The sequence below is a fragment of the Sminthopsis crassicaudata genome, chromosome X (assembly GCF_048593235.1).
Source record: "Sminthopsis crassicaudata isolate SCR6 chromosome X, ASM4859323v1, whole genome shotgun sequence".
NCBI classification, from domain to species: domain Eukaryota; kingdom Metazoa; phylum Chordata; class Mammalia; order Dasyuromorphia; family Dasyuridae; genus Sminthopsis; species Sminthopsis crassicaudata.
In genome coordinates, this window is record NC_133623.1 from 3,743,090 (window position 1) to 3,767,447 (window position 24,358).

Here is a 24,358-nt window from a genome sequence, read left to right on the forward strand (position 1 = left end):
GAAAGCTTTCGGCCTAATTGAAACCTTAAATTACAAACTGAAATTGTCTTGTTACAAGCCACCTTACGCAATCGCGCTGCAGGGGTGAGGAGTGGGGAGAAACCAGAGAGCCTCTGAACCTCCCACCTGTTGCTCTGAGCCCCACGCGCATGCTGATGCGTGGAGTGTATGCGCAGCGTAGCTGTCTGTTTGATCACCTCATGGTAGGGAGAGCGAAGGCTTTTCTTCGGCACCACGTGATGGGAAAAAGCCCTGGTGTGTTTTTTTTTGGTTGTGTTTTTGTTTTTTGTTTTTGTTTTTGTTTTTTTGCAAAGTGCAGAGTTCATAAATTCATTGCACTGGCCATTTGGATCAACCCGCATAGGTTTCCACCCTATGAATTCCATCCGATTGATTAAAAACGAGCTGAAAAGATGCCTCGTTGGCGATTTCCATAGGAACTAGATCTTCCAGGCCCGGTTCATTTTCATCCCACCAAGCGGACAGCTAACACGAATTGCACTTCACTGCAGCTTTAGAGACCGGTTTAGGCTGAGACACTGCGCCTGCCTTAGGTTGCTGACTTCTTTATTTCAGAGCTCTGGAGACACCTAGTTTGAAAAGCGTTATACTGGTTTTGTGAGAACTTAGTAAACAAGACACCTATGGAGTGAAATGCAACGTATTTCTTTTGCAATCAGTGCATTTAAAAATTCAAGCCAGCAAATTCTTAGCAGCTAGAAGCAAATTTGTTTTACAGCAATCTCAGAGCCTTTCTTCCAGCAAAGTCCCTGCTGTATGCAATAGTCCTGATTATAACCCTCTCCCTTCTGCATGACTCCCATGTTACAGACTGAGACTGTCCTCATTCCCATATGTTATAGACATATCCAAAGAATTTCAATTGCTTTGTTGAACTTTTACTAATGATCTTGTTTTATTTTCTCTCTTGTTTTTGGTTTTTCACCATTGATATTGTATTTAGAAGGTTTCAGGTGGGTGAAACCTCCTATTCCATGCGTAAGGTGCCTCGCTGAAGGGAGCTCGAGGCCTGGATCTAGGGCAGACACACACCTCCTCCTCCTCTTCCAGCAAGGAACGCACCGAAAAGTCACATGATGAGAAATATGGTAACGGGTTTGTAACTGCCACAGCAAAACAATTTGCCTCCATGCCTGAATCTTCTGTCTTGTGGCTTCAGAAAAAGCTTAAAACTATTTTATTTACGAGCAAGTAATGTAAGAGAATGTTTTATACTTTAGCCACAATTCTTTCAAAGAAATAAAGTTAAAGTAAATTAAACTATTAAAAATTAATTGGAGATAATTTACTAGTAAAAAGCTTCTAACTCTCCTTGTTGTTCATTTTTTTTTCCTTTTTTCTTCTTTGTTTGGATTGCAGCGTTCTGCTCTTCTGATGACGCGCTGTGACCCTGCAGTAGCGCAAAGGCTGCGCAGCGTTGATCGCGCTATGCGTGCGAATGAACCCCTGCGAACGGTTGACTAGATGAGTAATCTGATTGACTGGCTCCCTCAGTCCTATTCTGTAGCCTTTTTGGACCAAATTGGGTTTTAGCCTCAGCACTTTGAGTCGAACTGATCTCATTACCAACAAACACTCAATGCGGGCCTGTCTAGTAGATTAATGGATCTCGTCGGCCGTTTGCCGTGCCTAAGGGTGTTCTGCGAAGCGCAGCAGCAGCAGGCGCAGCAGGCGCAGCGATGGCGCAAGCGCGATGCTGTTAGGAGGCGCTGGCGACACTTGCGCTTGCATTACAGGGACCTCAACCCAGGTGCATTCCTGTCATTCGAGGTTTCAGCTTCATTCCCCTCTGGGTGTGGGCCAGGACAAAGTAGAGCTTACTATTCAGCCTGAGGTAACTAACCCGTAGAGAGCAAGAGCACAAGCATGTAGAGAGCAAGCACACTCCAGGTGATCTGCATCAAGAGAACGAAGTAAGCTCCTATTGCAGGATTTGGGTTTTGCTGAAAATCTTTAGTTTGAGGAAAGCGGTGGGTTTCACTCGGTGACCCCAGAAGAAGATTTGCTATCTGTGATAAGTAGGCCTAGCGGGTAGGTTGAGAAATGATGACAAGTGAGAAATCCAGCTCTAGATCGAAGCAACTGGCTTTCCAGGTGAGTTCCCCGCCGAAGAGTTCATCCTTGTTCGGCAGAACTGAACATGGTGGTTTGCACTTGGGTTCTGGTTGGCGCGGGCGCAGGAGCAGCCAGCTGTGGCAGCGCAATTTAGTTTTGGCGCAAGCGAGCCTATGCTGCAGGGTCACTTTTGGCCGGTCAGAGAAGGAATACTGACATCGACTTTTTTTTTCCCCTTGATCTTTTTTTTTCTTTACAAATTTTCCCCTTTCCCTATACCTTTTCCCCTCCCATCTTTTTTCTTCTTTCATTAACCCTTCCAAGGCATGTTACTTGAAAGCAATTGAGACGCAACCAAACTTTGCTGTAGCTTGGAGTAATCTTGGCTGTGTTTTTAATGCCCAAGGAGAGATTTGGCTCGCAATTCATCATTTTGAAAAGGTAAGTCATTGAATGGTTAAGTTCGAAAGTATCTCTAGGCAGAAAGCCTGATCCTTTAAATGTTACATATGGATATTTATATATACCAACTATCTATGGAGGGATATGGGAGAGGGGTGGTGAGTTTATATACACACACACAGACAAATGTAAATTCCTAGGTACATATGCATGTATATGTACACATAGCCTACATCTCTCATGTAATCTCTCCATCTCTGGATAACGTGAAGTAGATTTACTTTTTTTTTAAATTTTTTTTTAAAGCTTATTTTCAAAACATATGCATAGTTTTCAACATCCACCCGTGCAAAATTTTGTGTTCCAAATTTTTTCTCCTTTCCTTCTCCCCACTCCCTCCTTTTAGACAGCAAGTAATCCAATATATGTTAAAACATGTGCAGTTGTTCTATATGTATTTCCATATTTTAAATTCACTCTCTAGTTAGAAACTCAGGCGATTATGGCAGCCATTGAAAATAGCTCACAGTAGATGAATAAATCTATCAATGGGACTGCTATTCATTTAGGTTGAAGAAGTAGTCATCAGTTGGTATGGTCCATTTGTCCTCTGTGACTTTACATTACATTTACATTACTAATACTGTGATATTCAATATAAATATCTAGAGGCCCCCCACCCTTCGGGGTTTCTGATCTCTTTTAATCCCCATGGGCAGGGATTGTGACTCAAGGAATTGATGTAATTGGAGTAAAATGATCATAATAATATTAGCTAAGATTTGTTATGGTCCTTAGAGGTTTGTAGATATTCTCTTTTAATCCTCACAGCTTTGGAGGTAGATGATACTACTATACTTCCAGTACCACCACCACTACCACCACCACCACCACCACCCTCCTCTTTGTTTTTTTTAACAGATAAGGAAAATGAGGCAGACTAGTTAAGTGACTTGTGCAGGGAGCTAGTAAGTATCCCAGGCTAGACTTCAACTCAAGGTCATATGGAATTGTCACTTAAATCAGTTGTCATACTCTGCTCAGAAGCCCTCTGATGCTGTTATGATGAAGGCCAGCTCCTTAAGTTGGCTTATCCAAGGTCCTCTCTCATCTAGACTCCTCTGGTCTTCCAATGCAGTCTTACCTCAAGGACTCCTTTACATACAACCCAGCGTCTGGGACAGTGAAATCTGGCTCTTGGAGAAGAAAGATCACCAGAACCCGGTGCTATTGAGTCTGTAACTCTGGTCCTTTCACCTATAATGTGACGTTTTGGACCGTGAACTTGTTGAGTTGGAGGGCATGGGTTTAAATGCTGTTTCTGCTAACTTGTGTCATCCAAGCAAGTCACTGAACTTGGTTGTTTCCTTTTTATTTTTCCTTTAAAATGAGCTGGTTAGCCTAGATGACTTCTGATGGCCTTTTATACACTCTAGAGCCCTGATCTTAAGCTGACTTCCCAGGGTAGTTTTTATTAAAACGTTTTGGTCTTTTTCTTTTATTGTGGACTTAATCTTGGAACAACTTCTGTATAACAAATCAAAGTGGACTTCTCTTACTATGCAGTTAAAACTGTTTTTATTCTGAACTTAATATTAAATAAAATGAACATTTCTATATTCGAAGTAAACTCAAGGATTATACAAGAAATGCTGAAGCTTGGTTTTCCTTTTAAGGACATACTTATTTCAACAGGGAACTCTTCCCCTTCCCCTCGCCACTCTATTTTGTGACTTTATAAGATGGCTTGCTTCTATGTTTATTTCTGATTTCTGGTATCTTTTGTGTATCTTTTTTTTTTTTCTCTAAGTTCTTCAGTGACCCCCCCCCCCCTTTTACTTTTTCTTTGGCAACCTATTGTTAGCCTTCCTTTCAGGTCCCCATTAATTTGTAAACAGAACTAACCTCCTTACATAGTAAGAACTATATGTAGTCAAGCGAAACATGTTGACTGTCTGAAAATGTCTGTGTCATGCCGAACTCCATCTGTGCCCTCTGTGGCAGGAGGTGGGTGGGGAGCCCACTTCATCTTCAGTCTTCTGGAATCATGGGTGGCCATGGCATTCAGCAGCTTTCCTAAGACTTTCAGATGTGTTGGTATCACCCAAATAAATGCTTCTGGGTCTGCTCCCATTTGCCATGGAGTGATTCTTTCCAAGTTTCCTCATCTGTACCTTTCATCATTTCTTATAGCACGGTAAGAGGCTGTTGCCCTCATATGCCATAATTTGTTTAGCTCTGCCCAAGTGAGGGGGGCCTCTTAGTTTCCAGTCCTTTGCCATAACAAAAAGAACTGTTGTAAATAGTTTTGTATGTATGGGTCCTTTTCTTCTTTCTTTGGGCTCTTTAGAGCATGAGCCTAGTAGTTGTATCCCTAGAGATAGTTGTCAAAAGCGTGTATTAAATTTAATACTATGGTAACATAGTTGTCCTGTCCTGGATTTTTTTGTTCCGTCTACTTGTTTGGTTAATGTACTTCCCTTTTTTTTGATTTCTTTAAAAAGCTTGGTACCTCTTCACTATCTATGAGCCTTCTCAAGAGCTCTCCTTTGTAACATGTACAGTTAGTACTGCTCATTTCATTCAGCATTAGTTCTTATGAATGTTCTCAAGACTCCTCAAGTAGCCTCTTGAAAAAGGCAGAAAGTAGCATCCATTAAGCACTTGTCTGTGGAAATCTAAATGACTGTTGCTTGTATTAGACCCAAAGGAATTTTTGCGGGGGTTCTTTTCCATTTACCCAATAGATCGTTTGAAAGGTCATTTCTGTTTTCTGAGCCAAAACTTGAGCTTGAACATGAAATGGGTTTTTCTTTGCCATCATGTTAGGTGACCTCTTTAAACCTGTGGGGAGCAGTTCATCCAATGTGTGCTACTTAAGAAAAAAGAAAAAAAAAAAAGGTGGAGTGATGCTTTTTAGCTTCTATACCAGGTTGAAAAAATTGGGTTACAGCCTTCTCCTTCCCCTCTTTAAAAACCCATCAAATGGCTGAGTCAGACACCTGAGGATGCTGCCACACTCCAGACTTACAAGCCATTCCCAAAGACCACCTTGTGTATTCTGAGCTTGAAGAGATTAAAGAAAACATGTAGTTTAATGTTCTTCTCTTACAGGTGAAGAGATGGGCCCAGTGAGGTAAAGTGGTCACACAGGGAGGGAGGTATCACAGTGAGATTGGAATCTGGTTCTCTGATTTTTCCAACTGTCTCCTGGAGGCATGAAAATAAATGATCCCAAGCTTTGGTTTCCTTCCAGGGCTGGAAAGACCAGAGTTTCAGACTCAGCTTGTTCAGGTGTGCACAGGCCTAGGGAAGTACCTCCACAGATGTGCTTCCCTTCTTCCCCTCCCCTCTTAATCCTAATTTAGCTTTTTGCCTGAACTTTGGCAGTGACTCCTTATGGCGACTGCTTTCCCATTTCCCTTGAAATGGGACTGTTAGACGTCCTCAAAGCAAAGTTGCTAATTGAAGTATGAAGTTTGTTAGGATAGTTTTTCTTTTAAACCAACAGTTGCTCGGAGTAAACTAGAAGGAACCCCCATGGCCATTAGCCATGACTGAAGAAGTACCCCTTCTATGCTATAGTACTATAGTATTTATCTACAATAAGTTGTCTGCCAAGCTGTCAGCTAATCTCTGCTGGAAAGAGCTCCGATGAGGGGGAAATCCATATCAGCAAAAATACGCTGCTTTGTAACTTTTTACAATTGTTCTCTCCTCTATGGCTACATAAGTCTAATCTCTCCTCCACACATCAGGCTTTGTATTTCCCTAAGTCTGAATGGTGACTTCATTTAAAACATTGTGAGGAGTAATACAGTAACTTCAAATGTTATCTGTTTTTTAAAACCGATCTTTCTAATTTTAGAACACAGAGGAATAATGGAATAATAGAATAACTTTGGTAGTGGCTGTTTAAAATGGTTAGTTTTCCTATCTAAATATAAACCTTAATAGGCTATTCTAGGGAGTTTTGTAATTACTCTGAAAGGATTAGTTAGAATTGAGATTAGAGAATCAGGACTTGAGTTTTTTATGTAACTCCTTGTTAAATCAATATTTGATGGGTAGAATTATTGAGAAGTCAGTGGTTGGTGCCCTCCTGGAAGGTTTTTGGAGGGACTGATCTCTTTGGATGATTAATTCTTAGATTCTTAGTCTCTTCAGACTTCTGAAGTCACATATCCCAAGTGTCTATACATAGTAGATACGAAGTGCTTAAGACATACATGTTTAATTGCTATGGGACCAACTTGAAAGGAATTCCCTCCTGCTTTTAATCTCTTAGAAGGTCTTTTAGCTTACCATGATCTCAGCCCACTGTACTTTTTGGATGGTTATGATTGTTAAGAAAGTTTTTCTTTATTTGCTTCTCTTATTTTTACCCCTATGACCAAACAAAACCAATGTAGTCTTGTACGACCTTCTGACTACGCAAAGGCAGCTCTCCTGTGTCCCCAAGGTCTTTTTTTATTTTCTTTTCAGGTCAACACCCAGCCCTTTGGCTGATTTGAGTCCCCTCTTCACCTTTTTGGTTTGCCTCTCTGTGGGGGCGCTTCTTAAAATGGTTCCCAGAGAGAGTCTCAAAACTGATTCTGTTAAATGTCGGAGAATACATTAGCTTTTATGGCTACCATGCTATACTGATACTCGCAAAGAACTGGTTCATGTGTTATTACAATTTCTGTTTCTAGATCTAACATGTTTTTAGGCCCTGATCTATACAACTTGACAGGTTAAGAGTCTTGAAGTCAGTCATTTGATAAAACTGCTGACCATAGCTTAAAAGCTTGAAAATTCAGGTCCTCAGAGGCCTTCTATTTAGTTGATCCCTCAAACCCTTCTTTGTTATTTTTTTCCTGTTTTAAAAAATTCTGTACTTAAACATAAAATGAACACTTACATTTACACTATAGAAGAGAAAGAAGGTGGCACGTGGAACTATATATCTCTTATGTATGGCTTGTTTGGGATTTTTTTAGATCTACCGATGAGTTCAACATGTTAAATTTAAAGCAGTCTTGTTTGTCCGTGGAGCCTTTCCTGGCCATCTGTTTGGAGCAGTGCTTCAATGACCCTTATTTTCTTTCTCTTCCCTTTCTCCCCATTTCCAGCCCCCAAATGAGACAAATTATTAAAAAAAAAAACACCAAAAAACATTTCTTAACAATTATACAAAGTCAAGCAATACATTGTGCATTAAAATAGGTGTTTGTTTCCATTTGGAGTTCCTCACCTCTTTATCAGGAAGTGGCTAGTAGTCGGCTTCATCATCTGTCTTCTGAGGAAAGGGCACCCTAGAGACAGGTGCTCAGTGACGAACAGTGAATGGCATGAGCTAAGACACTATCAGGGCGTATTTGAACTTGGATCCCCTCTCCCTGTAGAACTGGATTGAGGGTCAAGGGTAAAAGATAGATAAAAGCTTGATAAAGATTGGTGTGGTCCTCAAACCTAGTTTGCTTAAGTACACTATGATTTAGTCTATGTCCCTTTGTCTTGTCTGCAAGAATTGTCTGGAGGATTTTGTTAAAATTTAATCTCTGTCTGTGGTTCTCCTGATATATCAAACTAGTAATCCAAAGGAGGAAATGTTAGGTTGAATCCTTTAATAATTTGCTTATTTTTCCAGAAGTTGGCCTGTGATTTTAGTCATCTCCTCCCACTACCCCCCTTTTTTTTTTTTAGTTTAAAGCAGTTCTACCTTCTCTCTGATACCCATTGTAATCCCTCTCTTCGTTTTCACCCTTTGGAGCTTTAAAAGCAATTTTTTTTTTTTTTTTTTTTGCTTCTCTGCAGTTTAGCTTTTCTGTTCCTTGCTTCAGCCTTTTGTATGTTTTTAAAGATACTCCTTTTCTCATGCTGTACTTGCTTTTCCCTACTCCCTACCCCCCACCCGCTTTTATCCCCCCAAAAAGTTAAGTGAGATCTTGTGATACTGCATCTGACAAAATGTGTACCATTCCCTACTGTAATTCACCTTTCTCAAGAAAATTCTTTGAGAGAAGAATTCTGTTCTAACATTAGTGATTTGGAACATAGTTGCATCCCTTATCATAAGAAATGAATTAAAGGAGAAAAAAAGTTTAAAAGTTTTCTTTCTTGGGACCTTGGTTTCTTCCTAATTAAAATGAAAACTGTAGACCATGTGGTTTATTTTCTTTTTGATTTTAACTCATTCACTGAATAGTTAAAAATACAAGAATATATTATATATATATATATATCATAAAGCATTTTATACATTTTCATGCATAATTGCAGGTTTTATGTTTACTTATACCCAGAAAGTAGCCTTTGAGAAATTCTTGCAAACACATTTTACCTAATTCTTACAAAATGGGGCAATATATATTATTTAAGTCTCTCTCTCTCTTATTTTTAGGCCGTGACTCTTGATCCTAATTTTCTCGATGCCTACATCAATTTGGGAAATGTCCTAAAGGAGGCACGTATATTTGACAGGTGAGGGAATATTTATTAGAAACAATGGTTATGGAAATATCCTTACTTCCTTTAGAGTCCCTTCACCTTACTTCCCGAGACTGCTTCACAATACTTACACAAATTCTTACACATGTACTTACACAAGTGCATAATATTTTTCCTTGTTTTTTCCAGGGGCATTTGAGTTATTTCATAATATTCATTTCTCCCTTGTTGGCCCTCATAGAGCACTAATGCTTCTTTGTAGCATTAGTACTTTGTACTAGTATTTAAAGGTTATATAATGTAGGAACCTGATAACAGAGTAATAACCCAAACCTGATTCTCACTCTCCAAAAGAAGGTTGGAAGCTTAGTGTAGACCTCGAGTGGCCCAGGAGTGCTGAGGTTTTAAGGCTTGACACCAAAAAGATAGAAAAGCAGAGAAGTGAATAAGAAAGAGCAAGGGAACTCTGTTTTAAGGCAATTCTGACAATGTGAGTACTTTAAATCTTAGTGTGATGGAATTCAGGAGCAATGTGCCATGTTGTCTTTTGTATGGCATGAGTTATTCTTTCCCTTTTTTAATGATGGTTTTCAGGGGCCACATGTTGCTGTGAAAGAATTGCCTTTTCTTTTTGAATTGGTATAGATAAATATGTTCCCTCGTTTAGAACAGACCTTTCTTCATTTTGGAGGTCGTTTTAGACTTTGAAATATTATTTCGTAGGACTTGATCTTGAAAAGCGGTTGACAGGGGTTGGTTGAAATGAAGTTGCCCTGGCCCTCAATCACTTGCAGGGAAATAGGGAGGATTGGCTGACTTGCCTCCAAGTTATCTATAGCAGAGAAAGAACTTGGATGAGATTTGTGTCGGTGAGACCCTTCTGCCCAAGACATGAACAGCCTGACAAGGGGATGTGTAAGATGCCCTCCCCCTTTTAACTTGTACCTGTTAGTAAGGAAGGACCAAATGTGGAAAAAGTACCTTTCTTCTGGGGCCAAAATCTTTTTTGCCCAGTATATCGTGTAATTAGAATGACATTAAACATGTTTTTTATGTACTGGATGATATAAATGTGCTTTTGTGTTTACAGAGCTGTAGCAGCTTACCTTCGAGCCCTGAGCCTGAGTCCTAATCATGCAGTGGTGCATGGCAACTTGGCGTGTGTATACTATGAACAAGGCCTCATAGACCTTGCAATAGACACCTACAGGCGTGCTATTGAGCTACAACCTCATTTTCCAGATGCTTACTGCAACCTAGCCAATGCTTTGAAAGAGAAGGGCAGTGTAAGGAGGATTTTCTTTTTCTTTCCTTCTTTCCTTCCTTCCCTTTCTTTCTTTCCTTCTTGTTCTCTTCCTTCTTTCTCTTTCTTTCTCTTCTCTTTCTCCTCTTTGTTTTTTTTCTAAGATGATAGGATCAAAAAAAAAAGCTGCATGTATTTTTTATTAGTAGTGACTGGGAGGAATGATGTAAATGGTGGAAAACAAAATTAAATTTGTATTTTGGTAGGAGAAAATGAAGCAAACATCATCTTAGGGTGGACCAGGGAATACTCTGTACTTATTATATAAAGTTCTTATTTACTAATTTTTTTCCCCTGGGAAGTTTTCACATGGTACAATGAAGGGATGGGTAGAATGATGGTAATGGTGTTACCATTTGGGAACTTTTGGAAAGAAAATGATTTTCCAGCCGTTGGGCTTTAAAGGTAGATCAGGACGACAGCAAGTCTGAGATTCAATGACTTCTAAATAATCTCGGTTTCGTTTTCTAGGTTGCTGAGGCAGAGGATTGTTATAATACAGCTCTCCGGCTTTGTCCCACCCATGCAGACTCTCTAAATAACTTGGCCAACATTAAACGAGAACAGGGGAACATTGAAGAAGCAGTCCGCCTGTATCGTAAAGCGCTTGAAGTATGTTGACGGTGCTGGGTTCTGTCGTGTGTGATAATGGAGCTCCGAAGCTTGAGTATAGTTTAGTAATTGGAGCTAGCTAGCACTGGTAGGATGCTTTAAGGTTTGCAAAACACTTTACAATTTTTATCTCATTTTATCCTCATAACCACCTGAGGAGGTAGGTGTTGGAAATATTCTCCTTTTGGGGGTTAAGGTTAGCATTGGGTTCGACTCTTATGATTTTGCAGAAGAAGAAATTGAAGTGAACTTGCTGAGGGTCACACAGCTAAGTAAGGCTCTTGAGGTCAGATCTACATTTGGCTCTTCTTGACCCGCTCACTGAGGCGCCTCCCAGTTGCCACTCCCATGAGATTAGATAGTTTGGAGAAGATACTTTATATTTGACTCTTCCTGATGTATGACCCCCGTATTGACTCTCCTATGTGGGAAAAGAACAAGGATTTCATCCTCAAGGAGTCCATTTTAGTGGAAGGACAGGATGTACTGAGAGCATTGAGTAAGAACGGAATTCAGCAGATGGTATCAAATGAGTAATCTGTGCCGGGTAGCAACAATGGCAGTGGGGGAATCCATGTGGCCAACAGAGGAAGTGAACCCTCGGAGGAGGTGGGTGGTGATTAGTGAAAATGGTGAGCTCAATAAACTCAATTTCAGATATTTGTGATGACTTTTTCTAGGTGTTCCCTGAATTTGCTGCTGCCCATTCAAATTTAGCCAGTGTATTACAACAACAGGGAAAATTGCAGGAAGCCCTGATGCATTATAAGGAAGCGATTAGGTAAGGACTTAGAGCCTAGAATTCTGGTAAGAGCCACGGAGAAGCATAAAGCATGGGAAGCATTTCAGTCTGCAAACTGACCATATGTCCGTGGGTTTTGGGACAGCACAGAATGCTCAAGTGGCTTCTAGCAGGAGGACAGAGTAAATCGAACATTTGAAGAGATTAAAGATTTTCAGTTCTTTGAAAAGAAAAAAAGGATGATTTTGATTCTCTGACTCAGGATCAGCCCTACCTTTGCCGATGCTTATTCCAACATGGGAAACACTTTGAAGGAGATGCAGGACGTTCAGGGGGCCTTGCAGTGTTACACCCGAGCCATCCAGATTAACCCAGCCTTTGCAGATGCACACAGCAACTTGGCTTCCATTCACAAGGTAACACTTAGAATAATTTCTCTCTTGTTGATTTCTCTTGCTCCCCCTTTTTCGGTTTCCTTTTTTCTTCGTTCATTTTTTGGAGCTCTTGTGATGTTTTCTTTCTGTTCCTAGGATTCAGGTAACATTCCAGAAGCGATCGCTTCTTACCGAACTGCTCTGAAGCTAAAGCCCGACTTTCCTGATGCTTACTGTAACTTGGCCCATTGCCTGCAGGTAAGGGGTGTACTACCATCAGCTGAGTTGCAACTCTCCTGATGAGTCCCTTCTGGATAAGGCACATCAAAAGTTAAGTCCTCTGTTTAAGGTTGAATCAGCCTTTTTTTTTTTTTTTTTTTTTTTTGACTCTTAGATTGTTTGTGATTGGACTGACTATGATGAACGGATGAAGAAATTAGTTAGCATTGTAGCTGATCAGCTGGAGAAGAATAGGTTACCTTCTGTGCATCCTCATCACAGCATGCTATATCCTCTTTCTCATGGATTTAGGAAGGCCATTGCTGAAAGACATGGAAACCTCTGCTTGGACAAGGTGGGGCCTGATTAGATCTCAACTTGGCTTGTTCCTGTTCACTCACCTGTTCTTTTATAGCGGTAGCCCCCTTTGGGTGTCAGTACTCTAGCTTGCTTAGGATGCTGAAAGCAGTTTTTTTGAATAGTTAGTTTAAAGGCTTGGTATCCTTTCATAGTAGTTTCAAGCTGCTCCATTGCTTCCGTGAACAAATTAAGAGCATAAGGTGCACTGCACAGATTACACAGTGGTTCAGGTTGCCCTGAACTGGTGTTATGATTAAAATAAGTTTTTTCAGCTGCTCACACTTGGCATTGAATTTTTACTTTGATATATGAAGTATGGATTCTTTAGACTTAACCAATGTGCGCTGGATTCCTTTGTTAGATAAATGTCCTTCACAAGCCGCCATATGAACATCCAAAAGATTTGAAAGTCAGTGAGGGTCGACTTCGTGTAGGATATGTGAGTTCTGACTTTGGAAATCATCCAACTTCCCATCTCATGCAATCTATTCCCGGGATGCATAACTCCGATAAATTTGAGGTAAGCATTGTGCTCAGGTGGGTAAGTCTCAGGCACCAAGTGCTTCCAGTGTGCCAGGCACAGATGAATAATTAGTGTCAGTGGGTGTGTCAGGTACCAGGATCCATCGAGAGCGGTCAGTGACTTGGGTTCGAGTGACTCTATGTGATGGGAAAGCAAGTTGCTTGAATTCTGGCCTCAGCTTCGTTTTTTAGGGGATAGATTTAGTCATCTAAAACGCCAACCTGGGTGTACTTTGGCAACAATTTACCGGCAGTACCAAAAATGCCAGAAGTGGAACTGTACCTCAGCTGAGTGAGGATTTCAGGTTAACTTCAGATAACTGAGCAATTCGCATCTCTTTTCTGCCCTTTGGTTTCTTGGGTGGTTTCTTGTTTTTCATGAGTCCCTGGACTCATGGGGGATTTCTTAGCTGAGAAAAGAGAGGGTTATAAATTCTTGCTCTGGGCTCTTGGGAGACTTCTGTGATTCTAGGTTTTCTGCCTCAGGAAATTCCCACGCCCAGTCAGATTCTGACCACTCCTTAGATAGCTTTTGGCCTCGGGAAACTCCTACAGATTCCACTCCTTGAGACCAAAGTCTGATAATCTGGTCAGTGAGAAGCTCCTTCCTACCTATGAGTCATAGAGTTAGCATATCAATGCAAAAAAGCTGGATAGGTGTGTCTCCTTGCTTTTGAATTCCCTTACAATTCAGTCCACATGTAATGGTGATACAATTCCTATTGCAATCAAACTTTGCCCCTGCACTAGGAGATGGGTTCAAGCCTGCAAATTCTTTTTGAGACTTATGAGACTTTGAGGTTATGACCCCTTCCCAACTTCACCAAAAGGAGGCAAAAGACAATCCTTGTTCTCCAGGGGCTCCCCCATTAGGGAGGAGGCAACATGCAAACATGTATGAAGCAAATTATAGACAGGGGAAATTATTAACAGGGTAGGCACTGAAATGAACAAGGATGGGAAAGTGGGATTTGAATTGGGTTTTCCTGGAGGCCAGGGAGATAGCTTCTTACTGTCCTGCCCTACCAGTCTCTCTTCTGCTCAGAATACCAAAGGAAGATTATGCGCCAATTCTTGAAGGCAGAACCCAGGCTATCTAGATTCAGAATGGGGAGAGTCAGGAAACTGGGGTCATGAGGAGCAGCCAAAGGGCCTGAGCAGCTTGAAGTTGCAGAGTGGCAAACTTGGGCTGCTTGTTATAGAAACATTTCATTCCAATTAGAGCCCTCCCATAGGTGGAATGGCTTATCTTGGGAGGGCAGGCAGTGGCATTTTTCCTTGCCTTCCACCAAACACATGTGAGGTTTTAGAAAGAAGTTTGCTGGGCCTGATCCCCTTCCAACTATGAGATTCTGATTCTGTTGGATTGGCTCAAGTCCTCGATGGGGGTCTGCTGATGCATTTTGGGAGTGGAACCCAGAACCCTTGCCTATATCCCCTTTCAGGCACCATGTGTTCCAGCGAGTTGGCACAATGCATAGAGTGAGGAAGACTTGAGTTCAAATCCACTCTCAGAAAATTACTAGCTAAGTGACCCTGGCTAACTCATTTAACTCTGTTTACCTCAGATTTCTCATCTCTAAAATGAGCTGGAGAAGGAAATGACAAATCACTCCAGTATCTTTGACAACCCCAAATGGGGTTACAAACAGTTGGACATAACTGAAACAGTTGAACTAAATATGTTGGAAGCAACATGAGTCTCAGTTGGGTCTGCCTTTTAATTTTTTTTTTTTTTTCCTGAGGCTGGGGTTAAGTGACTTGCCCAGGGTCACACAGCTAGGAAGTGTTAAGTGTCTGAGACCAGATTTGAACTCAGGTCCTCCTGACTTCAGGGCTGGTGCTCTAGCCACTGCGCCACCTAGCTGCCCCGGGTCTGCCTTTTTAGGGCATGGCTGACATAGTGTGCTTGATTTCCAGGTCTTCTGTTATGCCCTCAGCCCAGATGATGGCACAAACTTCCGTGTGAAAGTGATGGCAGAAGCAAACCATTTCATTGACCTTTCTCAGGTAAGTCTCTCCAATAGATGGTTTCGGTGGAATGAGTAGATAGTTTATATGTCTGCATGTGGTATCACGTACGAATAAAAAGGACCTATAGGAATTAGCTTTTGATCTGTGAGTTTCTTGCTCACCTTAATTCTCGATAACGGTGGGGGGCCTGGTGGCTATCTACCCATATCTAGAAAATTAAAAAAAGATATATACATATCAATGACTGCTTTATTTCTGGGGACGAAAAGGAGGTTTCATTAAAGTAACTCCCCTAGAGCAAGATTCTCATTCATATATATATATTAAACACCAGTGGAATAGAATAGATGTCTTGGGAGAGTAACAAGTGAAATATGTAAGGACCCACATCTTCTCTCCTGGTTTTCCCTTTCTCCTGCCCAGGAGGCTCCTGCCTCTTCTTTTTCTCTTGCTGTAAACCAGAGTGTGGTTGGGACAAAGGTAAAGTTAAGGACTGAATTGCTGAGAAGGAAGATTTGTTTTTCCTCTTGGCCGGAGTCTGTTGTTCACTCTGGCATATGGCAGAGGAAGTTAAGGGGGTTAGACTAGATGGTCTCTAAGGACTCTTCCTGTTTGAGATCTGTGGTACTGGGAAATCACAGCAGAATGGCTTGTGATTGTGGTTCCTGTGAAGTTTTCCCAATAATTTCTTGGCTAGTGGCTTTCCAACGTCAACATACCTTCGTGAGAAGCTTTGAATTTGTGTTTTTGCTTTGAGTGTAAAGACAGTATTTTCTACCTGATATGCTGGACACTCTATTGTTCCTTAGATTCCGTGTAATGGGAAAGCAGCAGATAGAATTCATCAGGATGGGATCCACATCCTTGTGAATATGAACGGCTATACCAAGGGTGCACGCAATGAACTCTTTGCTCTGCGACCAGCTCCCATTCAGGTATCATTACATGTTGCTCATCGCCCAAAAAGCGTTCTGATTCCATGAAGACACCTGCAATATTTAGTCCAGACCAGTGAGACGGGCAAATTATCTTGGCCGGAAGGACCGGTCTCCGTCTGCAGGGATCCTGAACTTCAAAAACAGACACTACTCTGGCCGTTGCGTTCTCCATGGGAGTGGATGGGGAGAAGCCTTCAAAGTTAATTTTTTTACTCTATGTCCTCTTGCTTAAAGAAGTAAATTCTTTGTTTAGTGTGTTGCATTATTGAGAACTTTTCAGGATTTTGGAATGAAGATTCTTGTTTTTAATGCATAATTGTTTTGGTTGGATTTTTGTAGGCAATGTGGCTGGGATACCCTGGGACTAGTGGTGCACTTTTCATGGATTATATTATCACGGATCAGGAAACTTCTCCAGCAGAGGTTGCTGAGCAATACTCGGAGAAATTGGCTTATATGCCCAACACTTTCTTTATTGGTGATCATGCCAACATGTTTCCTCACTTGAAGGTTTGTAGAGAACACAGGGGTTTGGGGAATAGTCTGGTCTTCTGTTTCAGTTTGGGTAAAGCTGAAAATTGCTCTAGGGTAGTTACTTTAATAAAACCTCCTTTTCCCTCCCCAGAAAAAAGCTGTCATTGATTTCAAATCCAACGGACACATTTATGACAACCGGATTGTCCTGAATGGCATCGACCTCAAGGCCTTTCTAGATAGTCTACCCGATGTCAAGATTGTTAAGGTAAGAGAGTCTCCGTAATTTAGGGTACTGGTTTTTATGTTCTGAGGAAAATGCTTTGTGAACCTTAAAGAGCTAAGTTGTTGATGAAGCTCATTGTCATTATCGCCATTATTAGATGAAGTGCCCCGATGCAGGAGACAACGCAGACAGCAACGCAGCTCTCAGTATGCCCGTTATTCCCATGAATACTATTGCGGAAGCTGTGATTGAAATGATTAACAGAGGACAGATTCAAATAACAATCAATGGATTCAATATTAGCAACGGACTAGCGACCACTCAGGTGAGACTCTGCAAATGACTGCTCTGAGTTTTGCTCATAAATTCACTCAAAAATCAGGCCTTCTGTTGGGAGCGTTGACTGCTTGGGAGATTGCCGCAAAAAAAGGGGTTCAAGAGTGAGGTCACGATGTGATGTGAGATCGCGTTGTGAATTCGAGATTTGTGTGGCACTGTTGTGGAAGGTAGGTTGGGATGGTGGCTGATCCACACCAGATGTGTAAAACATACGAAACTTGGCTGCAGATCTGTCCCCCCACTTCCTCTTGATCCTCTTGATTTAATTGGACCTCACAAGATGATTTGGATTTAGGTAGACAAAATTTCAAGATGGGCAAAACAAAAGGGATGGACTTTGGAATATGGACTTGGTGCTATGTTTTGGAGAGTGAGTTAGATGAATGGATTTGGGGGAAAGTAGGGAGGATTAAAAGCCTCGTGGTAGCTTTGGCTACCTTGAAAGCAGTAGCCAACGTGGAGAGTTGGGGGCCTTGATTTTCATTTCTCTGTCATGGTTGCTCCTTCAGGCACTGATAAGCTAGGTGCCATTTACCCCTTAGTTCTTGAGAGGACTCCTGGAGAGCAAGGAGAGCGACTGTGTGCTGCTCAGTTGGGCATTTTGGCTCATTGGTGGTTTCTCATGCCATGGAATCAGTTGGAAGGACCCCCAGGAAGGAACCGGTCTTTCTTGTTCATTGAAATAATGTTCATTTGCCCAGTGTTCTTGGCCTCTACTCCATCCATTCCCTTCTTTCTGGTCTCTTCTCTCCTGGGTCCCAGTCCTCTGGGCACCTGCTTCTGCCAGTGGCTAGTTTTCTTCTTTAAGGCAAAAAAACCAGCAAAAGGACACAAGAGCAACAGGGATTTTGGTCTTGGCGAACCTTTTCCTATTATTCCTTGACCCCTTTGCTCTTTCTTCCCCACAACCATGTCAAGAAGTAGCATGATAACCTGTTCACTTTATTTTATTTATTTTTTAAAAAATAAGAGCCTTTTATTTTCAAAAACTACAAAGGTAGTTTTCAGCATTCCCTCTTGCAAACCTTGTTTTTCTAGATTATTCTCCCTGCCCCCACCCCAGACAGCAAGTAATCTTATTCAGTTTTAACCAGCTTTCCACTGAGCGACTCCTTTGTGAACTGTTCACCTGGGAATTAGATGGGGGGTGTGTGTGTTAAGGCCTAAGCCTGGTGTTTCCTTGCTGTAAGGGGTGCCACTTGTTCAGGCTGGCACCTGCTCTATAATTTAGTCTGAAGGGATTGTTTAGAGGCCCGAGAGCTTTAGTCACTTGGCCAGGTTCACAATGGGGGGTGAGGGGTATGGCAGGAGGCAGGGAGGCTCAGATGTAGCCCTTTTACCCGAGGCCTCTCAGTGCCCAGTCTACCTCTCTGCTCTTTCTAAGTTTCTCTGAGGATTGACCAGTTTACAGCCTTTGAATCTTGTACTGTTTGTCAAAGTTGCACCACTTTGTGAAATGAAACTTTTGTGGATAAAGAGTTTTTTTAATTGCAGATAAACAACAAAGCTGCAACAGGAGAGGAGGTGCCCCGGACCATTATTGTTACCACTCGTTCTCAGTATGGCTTACCAGAAGATGCCATTGTGTACTGTAATTTTAACCAGCTATATAAAATCGACCCTTCCACCCTGCAGATGTGGGCTAATGTAAGTACGGGCAGCTGCTTTGTCCCTTGAGCAGACCGTTCTTCCCCCTGGCAGGGAGCTGCCCTTCATCCCAGGAGTAGCTGCTTCGTTAATACCCTAGTTTGCTCTTCTCAGATATCAGAGACTCTTGATCGATTTTTCGGGTTACTGTGGTTATGTGTTTTGTGTACGGGAGGTGGGAGACAGATCGCAGAGAGTAGGGGCTGATCCCATGAAGCCTTTGTCTGTTTGGCTTTGTTTGTTTCAGAAGTTTCCTAATGCAGAATTTGAAGTTTGCCATGGGAAATCTGTGCTTCTTTGGGGAAAGCTGCTGTTACTCTCAAAATGCTTATGAAACAGCTGAGAAGAGGGAGATGTGTTGTGTTGCATTAGGTGGGAGGAAGAAACAGTGAGCTGATACTGAGCTGCTCATTAGATGAGAAAACTAGACTCTTAGCCCTTCAGGAACTGCTTTTGGGGGGCCAGAGAAGAAAGAAAGCAAATGGAGGACTATTTACAGGCTTAGGAGGAAATTGGCACATTGTGTTTATTGTTGTTGAATTTTTTTCACTGAAATGGGCAGAAACTTAATTTCCTGGTGTTTGAAAAGGAAAATCAGTTGCCTTTTCTTGGCCCGCTAGTTTTTCTTTATCCCTTATTAGGACAAAGTGAAGCTAGCCTAACATAGCCCCTCTTGGGGATGAAACAATAAAACAAAGGTTCCTTTTATCCTCTTGGTTTACAGATTCTCAAGCGGGTTCCCAACAGTGTGCTGTGGCTATTGCGTTTCCCAGCTGTAGGAGAACCCAATATTCAGCAGTATGCACAGAACATGGGCCTTCCCCAGAATCGGATCATCTTTTCTCCAGTTGCTCCAAAGGAGGAGCATGTGAGGCGAGGTCAGCTAGCTGATGTCTGCCTAGATACCCCACTCTGCAATGGGCACACCACTGGCATGGATGTGCTGTGGGCAGGAACCCCCATGGTGACTATGCCAGGTAAGCCTCCCCCTCTGCTTTGTTCAGGGGATGTTCCTAGGGAAGAGCGTCGAAGACGACCAAGAAATCTCATTTATTAGGATGGTCTGCTGTCTTCGTTTGTTCATCTCCTTAGCAAGGATGATTAATCTTTCAAGTCCTACTTAAGTAGATTTTCTGCAAGAAGCATAAAATGTTACCCTTCCCATTACAGGAGAGACTCTCGCTTCCCGGGTTGCTGCCTCTCAGCTCACTTGCCTCGGTTGCCTTGAGCTTATTGCAAAAAATAGGCAAGAGTATGAAGATATTGCTGTGAAACTGGGGACTGATCTAGAATAGTAAGTAAATTTTTTCTTAGATAACTTTAAGACTGTAAAGTGGAGGGAATAAAGAATTTAAGGAAGGGTTGGCATTAATCTAACCCATTTAACATGTCTCCAAAAAAAGGTAAGTGACAGAAGTTTGGGGTTTTTGTCCTGTTGCTATCTTACAAATGCTCATTGACAGAGGGCTTTCTTTTCCTTCCTCTAAGCATTTCAAAGACCAGAAGTTGGGTGAAATCAAGAAAGAACGCGGTCTCTTGGCCGTAGAGTTGGTTTTTTTTTTTTGGGGGGGGGGAAGGAGCACAAAGCAAATAAATCCTGTTTCAAGGGGTTGGGGATAGGCAGGATTAGAAGTCCTGTCAGTGAATTCAGCTTTGTCTCTGTCTACAGCCATGAGGCTATATATAGGAGGCAGAGCAGAGAAGAGAACTGTTTGAAACGAGAAAGAAACAGATGCTCAGAATTTGATTTAAAAAGTCTACCCTAGTTAGGACATCCAATTGTGGTCCTTCCATTTTGGTTTTCTTATTTTTTTTTTTTTTTTTCTCTTTCTCTCTCCTGTATCTCTTTTTTTCTATTTTTAATCCAGCCTGAAGAAAATTCGTGGCAAAGTCTGGAAGCAGAGAATATCCAGCCCTCTTTTCAACACCAAACAGTACACAATGGAACTAGAACGCCTTTATCTTCAAATGTGGGATCACTATGCAGCTGGAAACAAACCAGACCACATGATTAAGCCGGTTGAGGCCACAGAGTCGGCATAAAAGATTCAGTACACATAGGAGAATTATCCCAAGGCAAGAGCCTCTCAAGCCTCTGTTGCAAAGGAAAAGGGAACTAGAGACCCCTACATTTCTACATTTCTGCTCAATACCATGTGACGTACACAATGGTAATAAAATAGCACAGCAAGCCTACTTCCTGCACAATAGGGAGAGACAGTAAAGATGGGAAACTGCTATTCCACAAGGAATCTGCATACAGTTCAGCAGTGCCCACAGGTGTTGTGTAGGTATGGAAGACGTGATTAAATGGGATGCTTGGTGTAGGGGAGAGAGATTTGCCGAGAGCCATTTGCAATTCTATGGATTGATTGAGTCTTCTATCAATTATTTTTTCCTTCTTATATTGGGAATTGGAGCTTTTAAAAATGTTTAATTTCAGGTATTCCCATTGGCGTGTGTGGTTCTCTTCCAGGATTAGATTTCCAGCTAAACTTTTCCAGCTAAACAATTCCAGCTAAAATGTTCTTTACTCCATGACCTTTCAGCTTTTGAGCCACAGATTAAAAGGGCATCTTTGCTGGTATAGGCTTTTTATAGGTTTTATAAACCGCTTGAGTCTATGTCAGCCTTGTAGTGTCTGACCTGTTGATTGGAGCTGTTTGTGCTGTTGGTTTTGATGATGACTTTTTGTTCTGTATTTTTGTTTTGTCCCTCTTCCCCCTTCCCCCTCCTCCCCGGTCAGTCTTCCACTACTTCTTGGTTTTTCTTAAAAAAAAAGAAAAAAAGAAAAAAAAAAAGAAAAGGAAAAGGAAAAAAAAAAAAAAAAAAAGGAAAAAGAATAATAATCCAAAAACAAAAAATAAAAAACCCTCAAAAACAAACAAAAAACCCCGCAAAAACAAAAAACAAAAAAAACACAACACAATCCTTCCTGAGAATCATTGAATTGGCTTCTTTGGCAGGAAAACCAGACTTAGGATTTCACACATATTCTCAGAGTGTTTACTTTAAACACACTGGTGCCAAATGCCAGTTTTTTAGAAATGATTATTAATTATGTAAAGACAGTCATGGTACTGTTTCACAGAATAAATCATTTTTGTTTTCTAAGTTTTGACCCCCCTTCCCAGCGTTTACTGTTGTCAGAAAGTTAATAGTGTGCGCAACATTTTGGCTCCATTTTGATGATTTAGATTTTTCTTGAAATTTTCCTTGTTCTTCCTATTTCTTTTAGCAGAAATGAAAGCCCAGGTAAGTATTCAGTCATTTCATTCAATAAGTCATGATTGCCTCCAATACATTCAATCAGTTTTATTCAGAAATAGTGTCATGCCAGAAGCTCTGCAGGACCACTGCAGAACCTTTCAAGGCATTGCACAAAATGGTCTTTCCATCCGGACCTTCAAGTATGTGATGTACAGATTTTGCCTCAATAGTGGCTTGACTGCATTGCTACTTGAAATATGTATCAGACCTCAGCACTGCTAGTGCTGGAGTGTCTTCTGGGAAACTACAGGAATAGAAATATTCCAGAATTTCAACAAAGGGCTTGAAGTTTAAAATAAGCCAACATATGAGTGTGTATCATGTCTAGCTGTTCTGTTTTTATTGCTACTTGGTAAGAAGTAAGTATTTGTCTGCTAGCCGGGCTGCTTGTAGGTGACCAATGGTGGCTAAGGCCCAGCGTTTGTTTCACCTGTTCCGTAGCAGCTCGGGCTTTGACTGGCTCCTAGCTGACAAATTCTTGATTAAATCACTGTCAGAGACTTTGAGGTTCTGACAGAATCTGAACAGGAACCCTCAGAATTCTGAAGCCAGAATTTCTTAGGCATAAACTGCTCCTTTTAGCAGTTTGGGAACTCTTTAATTTATTTTTCACCTTTTTCCAATCATTAAAGGACGCCAGGACATTTCCATGAATGATGTTTTCAGTTCACAGATTGCCGAAAATGGATTAGAATCAAAACTGTCCCTTTGTGATGCCCTGGAGGCTGTGAGCTCCAGCCATTTCACATAGCACATCACTCCTGCATTGGAGGAATGTTTTTTCCTGGTGTGGAAAGTATCTGCTGTGGTTGAAGCTTTGCTTAAATGTAACAAAAGAGGTTTTTGTTTCCAGGTAACGCGTCTGAGGAAGACTTAATTCTGAATAGAAACCTAGATATCACTGGAAACTAATTTGTCTTTTCTATTGTATTCCGCTTTATCAAAAACAGTAAAATATTTAAATTGTGCTACAGAAATTCAAATATTGTCTTGCAGTCTTTAAACAATAAACAGAATCATTTTCCTCTGAACTTAAAAAATGTCTGTGTGCTAAATGCTAGCTGGGTAGTTTCAGAAGTCAGAGTATGATGTGTTTATGTGAGTCTGGGGTGGGGGGGCCGAGAGGGTTAACTATGACTTAACTAGCCTATCTCCTACTCTAACTGCCTTGAGAAGGCCGAAGACTTAAATGAGGAGAATGGTTTGATCCTCTGGTTTGGAATCTGATGTTCCTCCATTCCAGCTATAATCATGATGGCTAATGCTTCTGTAGTGACCTGCTGTGCTTGGTGCCCTTATCCTTATTTTAGTGATTAAATATTAATAAATTATTATTATTATTTTAAATACTTTTTTTTTTTTTTTCTCTTCTGAGGCTGGGGTTAAGTGACTTGCCCAGGGTCACACAGCTAGGAAGTGTTAAGTGTCTGAGACCAGATTTGAACTCAGGTCCTCCTGAATTCAAGGCTGGTGCTCTATCCACTGCGCCCCCTAGCTGCCCCTAAATATTAATAAATTATTGATTAAAGTGACTTGTCCAGGGTCACAAAGCTAGGAAGCGGTAAGCTTAAATTTGAGACTCCAAGGCCAGTCCTTTCTCCACTGTGCTTCTTGCTCAGGTTAATTACACTCAATTTATTAAGCACCTAATACATGCCAGGCATTGTGCCTAAATGAAAACATATTCCCTGCTCTGAAGGAGCTTTCAATCTAAGGGAGGTGGTGTGGGGGGAGGGAGGGAGAGACGAGAAAGAAAGGGAGAAGGGTGGCAAAGAAGGTACCTGGCTGGGTTCCTTCTGAAGACTGAACAAGATAAGCTTTCGAAGAGAGAAAAAGAGGCACAAGCTGAGCCCTGCCCTCAAGGAGTAGTGCATTAGATGGAGTAGCTTCTGAGTGTCCTCATGCTGATATCAGTAGCTCTTTTTACTGAGCAAGGCAAAGTGGGAATTGAAATTTCATACCGGTGTTGGGAAGAATGGGGATGGAGTGGGCAGGTGGCAAATCCATAGGGCTACTTCCTCCTCCTTAGGACAACTAACTAGACTAAAGGCCTTAACTTGCAGTTTTTTAAAGAGCAGTCTGCACTGAGTGTCGCTTATGTTTGAAATTCTTTATTTCCTCTGATACAACTTTCCTGTTAGGCTAATCTGTCTCTGTGTTCCTTTTGAGCCACTCAGCACACTGCCACCCTCAGCAGGGAGATGTATGTGGTTCATCTGTTATTAAAAATATATCAGTAGATGGCTGAGATCCCAAAGGAAAGAAAGGATCCCATATGTGCAAAAATGGGACTGCCTTTTTAGTAGTGGCAAGGACCTGGAAACTCGAGTGGAGGCCCATCAGTTGGAAAATGGCTGAATAACTTATGGTATATAAAGGTTATGGAATATTATTCTTCTATAACAAATAACGAGCCAGCCGATTTCTGAGAGGCCTGGAGACACTATG

The 24,358-nt window shown here is 41.5% G+C and overlaps 1 protein-coding gene across 1 annotated transcript in view; it reads left to right on the plus strand.

Annotated features, from left to right (window-relative positions):
* Positions 1 to 22,950, plus strand: part of OGT (O-linked N-acetylglucosamine (GlcNAc) transferase) — a 34,111-nt gene extending 11,161 nt beyond the window's left edge. Inside the window, exons 5-22 of the mRNA XM_074277887.1 lie at positions 2,401 to 2,517; positions 8,864 to 8,943; positions 10,001 to 10,196; positions 10,685 to 10,825; positions 11,506 to 11,606; positions 11,830 to 11,983; positions 12,098 to 12,199; positions 12,336 to 12,515; positions 12,882 to 13,040; positions 14,963 to 15,052; positions 15,826 to 15,951; positions 16,294 to 16,464; positions 16,580 to 16,696; positions 16,812 to 16,979; positions 18,488 to 18,640; positions 19,365 to 19,617; positions 19,811 to 19,934; positions 20,509 to 22,950. Of these exons, the coding sequence (XP_074133988.1) occupies positions 2,401 to 2,517; positions 8,864 to 8,943; positions 10,001 to 10,196; positions 10,685 to 10,825; positions 11,506 to 11,606; positions 11,830 to 11,983; positions 12,098 to 12,199; positions 12,336 to 12,515; positions 12,882 to 13,040; positions 14,963 to 15,052; positions 15,826 to 15,951; positions 16,294 to 16,464; positions 16,580 to 16,696; positions 16,812 to 16,979; positions 18,488 to 18,640; positions 19,365 to 19,617; positions 19,811 to 19,934; positions 20,509 to 20,683 (2,607 nt within the window). The 3' untranslated portion in view covers positions 20,684 to 22,950. The remainder of the gene's footprint in view (positions 1 to 2,400; positions 2,518 to 8,863; positions 8,944 to 10,000; positions 10,197 to 10,684; positions 10,826 to 11,505; positions 11,607 to 11,829; positions 11,984 to 12,097; positions 12,200 to 12,335; positions 12,516 to 12,881; positions 13,041 to 14,962; positions 15,053 to 15,825; positions 15,952 to 16,293; positions 16,465 to 16,579; positions 16,697 to 16,811; positions 16,980 to 18,487; positions 18,641 to 19,364; positions 19,618 to 19,810; positions 19,935 to 20,508) is intronic.
* The last annotated feature ends 1,408 nt before the right edge of the window (positions 22,951 to 24,358 follow it).